Source organism: Oncorhynchus masou, unplaced genomic scaffold (assembly GCF_036934945.1).
Source record: "Oncorhynchus masou masou isolate Uvic2021 unplaced genomic scaffold, UVic_Omas_1.1 unplaced_scaffold_1439, whole genome shotgun sequence".
Taxonomy (NCBI): Eukaryota; Metazoa; Chordata; class Actinopteri; order Salmoniformes; family Salmonidae; genus Oncorhynchus; species Oncorhynchus masou.
In genome coordinates, this window is record NW_027004357.1 from 115,619 (window position 1) to 128,646 (window position 13,028).

A 13,028-nucleotide genomic window follows, 5' to 3' on the forward strand; every position below is an offset into this window, starting at 1 on the left:
AGTACCCACAAAACACCAGTGAAGAGTTGACTCCGGGACTGCTGGCCTTCTAGGCAGAGTTGCAAAGAAAAATCCATATCTCAGACAAGCCAATAAAAATAAAAGATTAAGATGGGCAAAAGAACACAGGCACTGGAGAGAGGAACTCTGCCTAGAAGGCCAGCATCCCGGAGTCTCCTCTTCACTGTTGACGTTGAGATGGGTGTTTTGCGGGTACGATTTAATGAAGCTGCCAATTGACGACTTGTGAGGAGTGTTTCTCAAACTAGACACTCTAATGTACTCGTCCTCTTGCCCAGTTGTGCACCGGGGCTTCTCACTCCTCTTTCTATTCTGCTTAGAGACAGTTTGCGCTGTTCTTTGAAGGGAGTAGTACACAGCGTTGTACAAGATCTTTAGTTTCTAGACTGTTTCTCACATGGCATAGCCTTCATTTCTCAGAACAAGAATAGGCCGACGAGTTTCAGAAGAAAGGTCTTTGTTTCTAGCCATATTGAGCCTGTAATCGAACCCATAAATTCTGATGCTCCAGATACTCAACTAGTCTAAAGGCCAGTTTTATTGCTTCTTTAATCAGGATAACAGTTTTCAGCTGTGCTGACATAATTGCAAAAGTTTTTTTAATTAATGATCAATTAGCCTTATAAAATGATAAACTTGGATTAGATAACACAACGGGCCATTGTGTTAGCCTCTGTACTCCTATGTAGATATTCCATTAAAAATCAGCCATTTACAGCTACAACAGTCATTTACAACATATTTCTGATGTCTACACTGTATTTCTGATCAATTTGATGGTCTTTTTATGGTAAAACAATTTTGGCTTTTTTTAAATCAAAAACAAGGACATTTCTAAGTGACCCCAAACTTTTGTTACTGTAATGTCGGACAAACAAACAAACATGAAAAAATTGCACTGTTAGTGATCTTATTTCTCTTCCCTTCCCAGAATGGTGTGAATGGATGCCTACCCAACAATACAGTCCATCCAGATGACAAGTGGGATGAAGAGAAAGGTTCCCCAGAGCTGAAATTGAACCAAACACCCATTGCCCTAGTTGACCGACCCATCAACGGACAGGTTTGTAGTGTGATATACGAAAGTATAGTGAGGCATTTTAGCAAAACAATTGTGTAGATGTATGAACCCTGAAAGCATTCAGATGTGTAGCCACCCCAGGTTTGGCCCCTGGGGCTGTGTCAGCCATTTTTCAAAATGGCAGCATATGGCAACAGATTGTTTTGAGATAAACACATCAAATCTGGCAGAGAGTTAGATTTATGTAGCCTGAAAATATTTACATCTGGAGCCACCACACAATGGCACCTGGGGTCCATGGTGGCCATCTTACAAAATGACCACTATCGGTAATAAAAATGTTACAATTCTGAGGACCTTTTTTGAGATACACCACATTTGGCACAGAGGTAGATTGATGTACCCTGGAAAGACTTAGAGGTTGAGACATCATATATAAAAAAAACAGAGCTAGATTTATGAACCCTGAAAAAACATGTCATGGCATCTTACAAAATGGCCGCTGTTGGTAATACGATGTTACAGTACTGAAGGGCTTACTTACAAAAGGTGGCATATAGGTAGATTCCTAGGGGCATGTAGGTGGGGCAACACAGCTATATTGTGTGCAAGTAAAGAGAGCTCTACATTATTATTATGAGATTAATTATATGGAGGCTGTGCTGTGTCTGTGTGTATATGTATGTATATTTTTGTTTTTTGTTTCATTTTTGACATTTGTTTCTGAACCTTTCCCTTGGGATTTTTTTATTTTTAAATGGTTGGAAGGAAATCGTGTTGGAGAGAGTTAAAGTATTGACAGGCTGGCTGTGCAGTCTCGCTGTTCTACTGGTCACTCTTGTGGCGATGAATGGGCTTGTCGGCCCGGGTGGCTTGGGCTGGTGGCAAGTGTCTTGGACTCTCCTATTCCTGACAAGTGTCATATGTTTGGACCCATTCTGGTATGTGTGTGCATGGGGGTGTGTGCGGTTGGCGGACATGTGTCGAGGCGGGTGGGCATAGGTCTGCTTGTCCGCACGCATAAACATGGACTGAGTTTGCTCGAGGGTAATGTGGCTCCCTGTCACTTTTTCTTTATAATATGGCCCACTGTGACATACTGTGTTACTGTTACAGTTTTGGGATTTTCAGGTGATCCAGGGCAATTGTATAGGCCAAGAAGTATCGGCAATGATTTTTGTAGATGAAAAGTTTGTAAAGTAGTGGTACAGTCTGCAACCTTAGTAAAATGTCTGTCACGATCCAGGGGACAAATCTATGATGGGACTATATCTAAATCTTTTCAGGGTACATGCATCTTCCTCTGTGCCAAATTTGGTGTGTTTATCTAACATTGTATTACTGACAGTGGCCTTTTTGTAAGATGGCCGCCACATCCCCCGTGGTCCAATCAAATATATATTTATAGAGCCCTTCTCACATCAGCCGATGTCACAAAGTGCTATACAGAAACCCAGCATAAAACCCCAAACAGCAAGCAATGCAGGTGTAGAAGCACAGTGCTGAGGAAAAACTCCCTAGAAAGGCCGGAACCTAGGAAGAAACCTAGATGTTCAAATGTTCATAGATAACCAGCATGGTCAAATAATAATATTCACAGTGGTTGTAGAGAGTGCAACAGGTCAGCACCTCAGAAGTAAATGTCAGTTGGATTTTCATAGCCAATCATTCAGAGTATCACTACCACTATTGCTGTCTCTAGAGTTGAAAACAGCAGGTCTGGGACAAGGTAGCTTGTCCGGTGAACAGGTCAGGGTTCCATAGCCGCAGGCAGAACAGTTGAAACTGGAGCAGCAGCACAACCCGGTGGACTGGGGACAGCAAGGAGTTATCAGGCCAAGTAGTCCTGAGGCATGGTCCTAGGGCTCAGGTCCTCAGAGAAAGAAAGAAAGAAAAAGAGAGAGAATTAGAGTGCAAACTTAAATTCACACAGGACATTGGATAACACAGGGGAAATACCCCAGATATAGACTGACCCTAAACTATTGCAGCATAAATACTGGATGCTGAGACAGGAGGGGTCGGGAGACACTGTGGCCCCGTCCGACGATACAAACAGACAGGATATAACCCCACGCACTTTGCCAAAGCACAGCCTCTTCATCACTAGAGGGATATCTTCAACCACCAACTTACTATCCTGAGACAAGACCGAGTATAGCCCACGAAGATCTCCCCCACAGAACGAACCCAAGGGAGGGTAAGATCACAGTGACTCAACCCACTCAAGTGACGCACCCCTCCTAGGGATTGCATGGAAGAGCACCAGTAAGCCAGTGACACAGCCCCTGTAATAAGGTTTAAGGCAGAGAATCCCAATAGAGACAGGGGAACTGGCCAGTCAGAGACAGCAAGTACGGTCCGTTGCTCCAGTGCCTTTCCGTTCACCTTCACACTCCTGGGCCAGACTACACTCAATCATAGGACCTACTGAAGAGATGAGTCCAGTAAAGACTTAAAGATCGAAACAGTGTCTGTGTCTCTCACATGAATAGGCAGACCAATGCATAAAAATGGAGCTCTATCGGAGAAAGCCCTGCCTCCAGCTGTTTGCTTTGAAATTCTAGGGACAGTAAGGAGGCCTGCGTCTTGTGACCATAGTGTACGTGTACGTATATCCGATTTGGAAAGATAGGTAGGAGCAAGCCCCTGTAATGCTTTGTAGGTTAGCAGTAAAACCTTGAAATCAGCCCTAGTCTTAACAGGAAGCCAGTGTAGAGACACTAGCATTTGGGTAATATGATCAAAATGTTTGGTTCTTGTCAAGATTCTAGCAGCCGTGATTAGCAGTAACTGAAGTTTATTTTGTGCTTTATCTGGGTAGCAGGAAAGTAGAGCATTGCAGTTGTCTAACCTAGTAGTGACAAAAGCATGGATACATTTTTCTGCCTCATTTTTGGACAGAAAGTTTCAGATTTTTGCAATGTTACGTTGTCCAAATCTGTGGGGGCTCCATATCTAAATATTTTCATGCTAGATAAATCTGTGTGTTTTTCTCAAAATAGACCTTCTGAATTGTTAAATAGTGTTATCGTATACGACTATTTCAAAGAAATTGCTGCCACATCCCCCCGGGGGCCAAATCTAGTGCGGCTCCATATAGAAATCTTTTCAGTTTACATAAATCTACCACTGTGCTAAATTTAGTGCTTCAGTAAAACCTCCAGGTGCACCTAGGCTAGCCCATAAGGCTTTTGAAATGTGTATTTTATCAGAGCAGAGTAAATATTGAAACTCTGTCTCTGTCAATCTAAGGTGAACTGGGCCTTTGAGCAGCAAGGTACTGGGTTTGACCGGGGCCCCGAGACTGGCATTCATGGCGATGATCACATAACCCAGATGTCCGGTACAGGAGGAGTAGGAGAGATGGGGAGGAGCTCCTTCAACGACACACACACCATCATCCTGGACCTATCCACAACCAACTTTGCTGACACAGCCACTGTGAAGACGCTGAAAAACGTATGTGTGTGTGTGTGTGGTTTTGAACGATAGTGATGAAGGAGTGGGGTTTGAGCGCAGAAGAGATGGAGAGGAGACAAGGAAAGTGTGTGAGAGAGAGAAATAGGTTATGTTACCAGATGTTTTCAGAAATGTGTTATTAGTTTCCTTGTATCCAGTCGCTCTCCTGTGTCCCTTGTGCTTAAAACAAACAAAGGTCTTGTGTTCTGTGAGTTGGCAGGCATAAATTATGTTTTTATGTACTGTATGTCGGGAAGAGGCCCTGATAGAAAGAGGTGGAAATTAAGAGGGATGGAAGAGAAAAACAAGATAAATCCAAACTGGTGTAACAAAAAGTCCCTGCGAGAAACATGGACTTGTTATTTGATCTTCTCTGTCGCTCACTTTCTCTTTTTTGCAGATATTCCGGAACTACAGAGAGATTGACATTGACATTTATTTAACTGGATGCCAAGGTGAGTATGTGTCAGTGGAGGCTCCTCAGAGGAGGAAGGGGAGGACCATCCTCTTCAGTGAAATTCTGCTAAATGAAAATAGTCAAACATAATTTTTAACAAACTATACTAAATATATCCACGTCACCAAATAATGTATTAAATCATACTGTTTTACAATGGTCTACAGTATATTCAACAGCACTCTGTAGCATTGCACCGTAGTTTCCGTCCTCCTCTGGGTACATTGACTTCAATACAAAACCTAGGAGGCATGTGGTTCTCACCCCTTTCCATGGACTTACACAGTAATTATGACAAATTCCGGAGGACATCCTCCAACCTATCAGAGTTCTTGCAGTATGAACTGACATGTTGTCCAGAGAATGAATGTAGTACTGAAAGCATAAGCTACAGCTAGCTAGCAGTGCATAAAATGTTGTAGTTGACTCAAAGAGCGAGGAAAAGACAATTGTTGTACAGTTAACAAATTAATTAATTAACAAGTGAAGGAGAATTGAGAAATAAAGGGATATTCAGATTTTTTTTATTTTTACTTTCACTTCGCTAGAGAATTCAGCTAGCTAGTTTAGCCTACTCAAATACCCGGCTCAAACTCAAACAGAGAGGGATGCTATGTTAGCTAGCTGGCTATGTCTATCCAGCACTGAAACTCTTCCAAGTCAAGGTAAGCTTTTGGATTTTATAATTTATTGCCACCAGGTCCCACCGGTGTAACTGCTCAACCGCTTGCTTCTGACTGTACACTGTACTGCATGATTGTAGTGGGTTTACTAGCGCGTTAGATCTAGTAGCTATGTTTATGACGTTAATATGGTGATAACAATGTAGGCTGTGTGTAGAGGTTAGCGGTTATTATATTAAGGTTTGGCTTGGAAAGGTTTTTTCGCCTGGTCACAGACAGCTGATGTGTTGTTACTGAAGACCACACGTTAAAGGAAAAGGTGAGAGGAGGAAAGCGTGTAGATGCAAGAAGGAATTATACAATGATCAAAGAGATCATGCTGTTTGTAGGTGGCTCATATGAAAGTAATATGTTTGATTTTGATCAGGGGTAGTATTCATTCCCTCGATTCTGTTGAAAAATGTTTCTTAAATGGAAGCAAACAGAGAAACATTTATTTTATTTTACCAGGTAAGTTGACTGAGAACACATTCTCATTTACAGCAACGACCTGGGGAATAGTTACAGAGGGGATGAATGAGCCAATTGTAAACATACCTGAATTTGTCCAATAAAAACTATTTGCAACTGTTGGCCTAATGATTACACTCCAGATCAGCTAGATGCTGGCAAGAGTGTGTAAGGCGGTATTGAATGTGTCAATATCTGTCACCTTGATTACTAAAATTTCTCAACCTGTGTACCTATGTTGTAAACGTTAATTCATATGCTAGGTTGTAACAACCTCATGGTGGGTATAGGAAACATTTGAGTATCATGCAGTAGCCTAAACCTATCGATGTTACGTCGAGCTGGGTTAATGGAATACAAATAACAGTCGTTCAATATGCTGTAAAATAAATATTGTAAGGCCATGCTCACAAAAAAATAATCGTCATCCCTCATCTTAAACGGCAGCAACCGCTACTGGTATGTGTGGTAATTCAGGCTCATCGCTCTGGCCGTAGCTTGTGTTGTCTGTGTGTGTTTGTGTTTCACGTGTGTATTGTCTAACCTGGTTTGTCTCTCCTCCAGTCTGTGTGGTGGAGCAGTTATCGAGTGCAGACTTCTTCTCTGAGTCCATCCCTAAAAGCTGTCTGTTCAGTACGATCCACGACGCGGTGCTACACAGCCTCCGACTGCATGGGGCCTCAGACGTACCCATCATCTACGAGTATGCTCTGGTGAGTGGAGCAGATTTTATGACTTGTTATTATTTCTTAGGCGATACCTAGAAATGTATTCATTGATTGATTCATATAGTCACAGAATCTTCTATATAATGTTCTGACACTATCTCCTCTTCTACTAGGACTTGGCCTGCACTACCAAGATGTAACCAACAGGGGTCACATTGTACCTCTTCCACTCCACCTACCTCCTTCCATCCCTCCGCTGCCTAGCTTCCCATTGGTTCCCCTCACCTCTTCCCCCTCTGTGAAAGAGAATGCACCACCACCGTGTGTGCTTTTTTAATTTTTAGGTTGGACCAAGGCAGTTCCCCCGTCACGTTATGTTTAATAACTGAAGCCAAAATACCTCCCCAAAATATTTGTCAGACACTTGAGATGTGTAGTCTAGTCTGCAGTTCTGTTCACCCCATCATCCTATTTAATCCATTCCTCCTGGGGCCAGTGTAACCCAAACAGCAGTATATCCTGTACCAGTCAAAAGTTTGGATACACCTACTCATTCAAAGGTTTCTCTTACTTTTTCCTATTTTCTACATTGTAGAATAATAGTGAAGACATCAAAACTATGAAATAACATATATGGAATCATGTAGTAACCAAAAAGGTGTTCAAATCAAAATATATTTTACATTTGAATTTCTTCAAAGCAGCCACCCTTTGCCTTGATGGCACACTCTTGGCATTCTCTCAACCAGCTTCATGAGGTAGTCACCTGGAATGCATTACAATTAACAGTTGTGCCTTGTTAAAAGTTACTTTGTGTAAGTTTTCATTCTTTATACATTTGAGCCAATCAGTTGTGTTATAAAAAATAAAATAAAACCCCTTGAATGTTTTTTTGTAGGTGTCCAAACTTTAGACTGGTACTGTATATATAAATATAACACCCTTGCCTTTCATGAACAACCACACACACTTGCCTGTTCCCCTTCTAGCACTGACTTTGCTGATAGCTACATACAATTTACATTTACATTTACATTTAAGTCATTTGGCAGACGCTCTTATCCAGAGCGACTTACAAATTGGTGAATTCACCTTATGACATCCAGTGGAACAGCCACTTTACAATAGTGCATCTAAATCATTTAAGGGGGGGGGTGAGAAGGATTACTTTATCCTATCCTAGGTATTCCTTAAAGAGGTGGGGTTTCAGGTGTCTCCGGAAGGTGGTGATTGACTCCGCTGTCCTGGCGTCGTGAGGGAGTTTGTTCCACCATTGGGGGGCCAGAGCTGCGAACAGTTTTGACTGGGCTGAGCGGGAACTGTACTTCCTCAGTGGTAGGGAGGCGAGCAGGCCAGAGGTGGATGAACGCAGTGCCCTTGTTTGGGTGTAGGGCCTGATCAGAGCCTGGAGGTACTGCGGTGCCGTTCCCCTCACAGCTCCGTAGGCAAGCACCATGGTCTTGTAGCGGATGCGAGCTTCAACTGGAAGCCAGTGGAGAGAGCGGAGGAGCGGGGTGACGTGAGAGAACTTGGGAAGGTTGAACACCAGACGGGCTGCGGCGTTCTGGATGAGTTGTAGGGGTTTAATGGCACAGGCAGGGAGCCCAGCCAACAGCGAGTTGCAGTAATCCAGACGGGAGATTACATCACTGCTGATGTAATCATAATGATGTTGAAAAGTATGTAAATCACCCTAAGACAGAAACATGGTAGTTCAATATCCACTGAATGAATAGCAGCTTTTCACTCTGTTATCCAAAAGTGTTTGTGTCATATCACTGACAACTTTAGCATTTTAGCTAATTAGCAACTTTGCAACAACATAGCATCCTTCCCCTAACCCCTAGCCTCGCTAATGTTAGCCACAACAAATTGGAATTCATAACATATCATACTAAATGACAGGAGACAGACTTACATTTTCTACCACTGAGTCCAGGTTTGCATCACGTAGCCTTGAATCTATACATCATCATGTATTTCAGGGTCAAATCAATTTCAAAGGGTGTATAGTTCTCACCTAGTTTGAACACTGTCATAGAGCTAATCTCTTTGTATTTTTCTAAAGAGGATGTGAATAATTCATGTTAATGTGCATTTTGAACATTTTACTAAATTGTTAATTTCCTGATCTAATTCATCTACTTTGAATATGATTTGTAATTTTTTAGCATTGATCGAACACACAGTCCAATATCTTAAAGTAAATAATTATTGTTTCTCAGCACATGGCTAAATAAATACCAGTAATGTGAGCAGATCTGGTGTGTGATCTATTGTGTGTATCTGGCTCATATTGTGTGATTGAATACACTTCTGAAGCATAGCTGCACTCTTTATTCTCTCCAAAATAATATCCTACACATTTTATCATTAGTTACACATTGCAAACTAGGCGAAACATCTGTTGTGTCCTTGAGCAAGGCGCTTTACCAAAATTGCTCCTGCAGTTGCTCTGGATATGAGTGTCTGCTAAATGATTAAAATAAATTGTAAATGTTTTAGCCTGGTCCCAGATCTGATCTCTATGTGCTTTAAACGTCTCCCTGACTAATCATGACATGTAGTTGGTTCAAGACCATACCGATCTGAGACCAGGCTATGAATGTGTGACTCTCTGATAGTTACCGTCAGTGATTGAGCTTTAAGAGTATCTGCAAATACATACATTTGTTTAAGTGACAATGCCCTCGAAGCTGGAGTTGAGGATATATTTGCACGGGTGTCGAGGGCCAGCCAACCGTGCCAAAATATCAACACCTTTGAGGGCATTATCACTTTTATACAACAGGTTACCAACATATTCAAATAATGATTGAGATATTTTATTTATTCATTCTATTTCATCCTTCCACAAGATATAGTCCTGACACAAATGTAGAGTTCTACCCAAGTCAACTGGTTGCTTGTTCTATCGGTTCGGTTGCCAGAGATGCAACCTAGTCGTTCATTCTGTTGGTTCTGTGTCTATGCACGCGACCCAGTCGTTTGTTCTAAATGTTCCATTGCCATGCTGGCTGGCAACATTCTTATCCCTTGCCTACTAGCTATACGACTTCGGCTAACTTAGTCACGTAGTCACACCTGCATATGTTTAAACTGTTTTCTAGTGACATTTATTTGGATACATCCATAACAATGAGCTAAGGAAGTGCGATTTCGCCTAGCATAGAAAAATATCCTCACTCATCAGGACACTTGTTCAGAGGAGCTAGCCAACAACACAGCTAACACAATCACTTCATACTGAAGCTGGAAAGACTGCAATCGAGCTGCATTTTTTTTCAACATATATTTCTTTGTGTGTGTATATATATAATATATATATATATATATATATATATATATATATATATATATATATATATATATATATATATATATAAATTATGCCTGATGATTCATGATTTTGACTGGCTGAGAAACGCTGCCTGCCTGTCTCGTCTACACTCATGACATGTTCATCACTATGGGACAGCTGGAGATTGAATTTGAATATTGAACAATGTTGCAAATGTCAGACAGACCATAAGGTTGTCACAAATCTCTGCTGTGGAGATCAAGTTCTTAAAGTGCCTGGCTGGGCTGATGAGACAGTGGATTGCGAGGTCAGACAGAGTAAATAGCCTTATTAACGTCATAGATTTAGCCGATGGTAACAAACACCAGATGGAATGTGATTTTAACCAATCAGCACTCAGGATTAGACCCACCCGTTGTATAAATACATAATATTGTCTATTTAAATAAAGACACTAAAGAATAGTGTTTCCATCTTGTATTTTTTTGCTTCTCTCTTGGCTTGGCATTAAGACATATTGCTATCTCCCTCCCTCTCAAATTGGTAGGCTTCTCTCTCTCACAAGGTGGAAATATTGATAATGATCTCCTCCTCAATATTACAAATGATTCACAATTACACAATACTCAGACACATAAGTTAGTTACACTGGAAGTAGTGGTGCTTTGTTTTTTTTATTTTACAGAGGGAAGATTCTTTAGTTTGAAAGATGTGGAAGGATAGAAAATGGCAGTTGGGTGACAGGTTGAGCTCAGAGTCAAAGGCGAACACAAACACAGAAAACACAGAGAACAGTACATCTCTTCCTAAGTCGCACGCAGACACAAGCTCACACACGTGCTCACACACAAATGCTCACATCTACAGTACACAGATGTGTTTATCAGCTTGGGAATAGTAATATTAGTTCAATACCATCAGCAGGGACTGGTTAATACAAAGACTGGGTCACCAGCACTGAACAGCCCCACAAAATCCATTACAAAAGAAGGAATGACACAAATACGCACACACAGGAGAGAGGAGAAAGGGGAGACACCGTGGTAATAGAGAAGAGATGAGATGGGGGGACAAGATATTGCAAATGTGTTTGACATCACAATCACAAAATGAGATAGGACCAGACAGCACTGAGACACAGATTTGAGGAGGGAAAATTAAGGATTGTGGAGAGGAGAGAAATCAGAAGAGAGAAAATTAAGGATTATGTTGCTATTGGATTGCAATTGTGTGATTTCACGTAATTTATAACTTATTTTTGTACGTAAAGTTTCTGCCACATTCTCTTATGACCGAAAAGAGCTTCTCGATATCGGTACAGCGATTACTCACACTTTAGAGGAAGAATATTTTTCTTTAACTTCCCTAGGATATGGGGCAGCATTTGGAATTTTGGATGAAAAGCATGCCCAAATTCAACTGCCTGCTACTCATCCCCAGAAGATAAGATATGCATATTATCAGTAAAACTGTTTGAATCATGTCTGTGAGTATAACAGAACTTATGTAGCAGGCGAAACCCTGAGGACAAACCGATGGCAAAAACAGATTACCCATTCGATGTCGGATCCTTACAAGACATCCCCGATATCTCCTCTTGAATGACGAGGATGAGGGTCTCATATTAGCCAACGTAAAATTGTTGGATAATAAAATATATTCATTACGAGCATGTATATCCTACCAACGGGATATTAACTTTTTAGGGATAGGGGGCAGCATTTTCACTTTTTTATTTTCAATTGTTTTTAGTAGCTACTATCTTTTCTCATCGCTACAACTCCTGTACGGGCTTGGGAGAGACGAAGGTTGAAAGTCATGCGTCCTCCGATACACAACCCAACCAAGCCGCACAGGTTTTTAACACAGCACGCATCCAACCTGGAAGCCACCCGCACCAATGTGTCGGAGGAAACACTGTGCACCTGGCAACCTTGGTTTGTGTGTACTGCGCCCGGCCCGCCACAGGAGTCGCTGGTGCGCAATGAGTCAAGGACATCCCTACCCGGCCAAGCCCTCCCTAACCCGGACGACGCTAGGCCAATTGTGCATCGCCCCACGGACCTCCTGGTCGGTTACGACAGAGCCTGGGCGCGAACCAAGAGTCTCTGATGGCACAGCAGTAAAAAAGCGCCCTTAACCACTGCGCCACACGGGAGGCCTGCATTTTTACTTTGGATGAATTGCGTGCCCATAGTGAACTGCATCCTCCCCTGTCCCAGATGCTAATATATGCAAATTATTATTACTATTGGATAGAAAATATTCTGACGTTTCAAAAACTGTTTGAACTTTGTCTGTGAGTATAACAGAACTCATATGGCAGGCAAACTTCCAAACAGGAAGGGGAAATTCTGGGGCTGGTTGATTTTCAACTCCTCTTCTATTCACATCCCAGTAAGATATGGATCTGTTCGCACTTCCTACGCCTTCCACTAGATGTCAACAGTCAGTAGAATGTGGAATGAAGCCTCTAGTGTGATGTGGGGCCGGATGGCAGCTATTTGAGTCACTGGTCTGGCAGAATGCCAGTTCCTGGGCAGGCGCAATTCTCATGATATCGCCATGCGTTCCATTACTCTGTAGACAAAAATGAATGCTCCGGGTGGAACGTTATTGGATATATATGATAATAACATCCTGAAGATTGATTCTCTACTTAGTTTGACCAGTTTTTTCGACTTGGAATATAATTTTTTGAAGTTTTCATCTGAGTTCGCCTGGACCAGCGCCAGGTTTTGGACATGTAAACTAAACGTGCTAGCAAAAGTAGCTAATTGGACACTAGTAATGGACAGTATGGAACAAAACAACAATTTATTGCGGAACTAGGATTCCTTGCACTGCATTCTGATGAAAGATCATCAAAGGTAAGGGAATATTTATGATGTAATTCCGTATTTCTGTTGACTCCAACATGGCGGAGAAATATATTTACGTCTGAGCGCCGTCTCAGATTATTGCA

General features: G+C 41.8%; 1 protein-coding gene across 1 annotated transcript in view; it reads left to right on the forward strand.

Moving 5' to 3' along the window:
* LOC135530849 (solute carrier family 26 member 6-like) overlaps window positions 1-9,022 on the forward strand; it is a 34,545-nt gene extending 25,523 nt beyond the window's left edge. Inside the window, exons 15-19 of the mRNA XM_064959022.1 lie at window positions 953-1,084; window positions 4,298-4,504; window positions 4,905-4,959; window positions 6,659-6,807; window positions 6,936-9,022. Of these exons, the coding sequence (XP_064815094.1) occupies window positions 953-1,084; window positions 4,298-4,504; window positions 4,905-4,959; window positions 6,659-6,807; window positions 6,936-6,962 (570 nt within the window). The 3' untranslated portion in view covers window positions 6,963-9,022. The remainder of the gene's footprint in view (window positions 1-952; window positions 1,085-4,297; window positions 4,505-4,904; window positions 4,960-6,658; window positions 6,808-6,935) is intronic.
* Window positions 9,023-13,028: the final 4,006 nt, after the last annotated feature.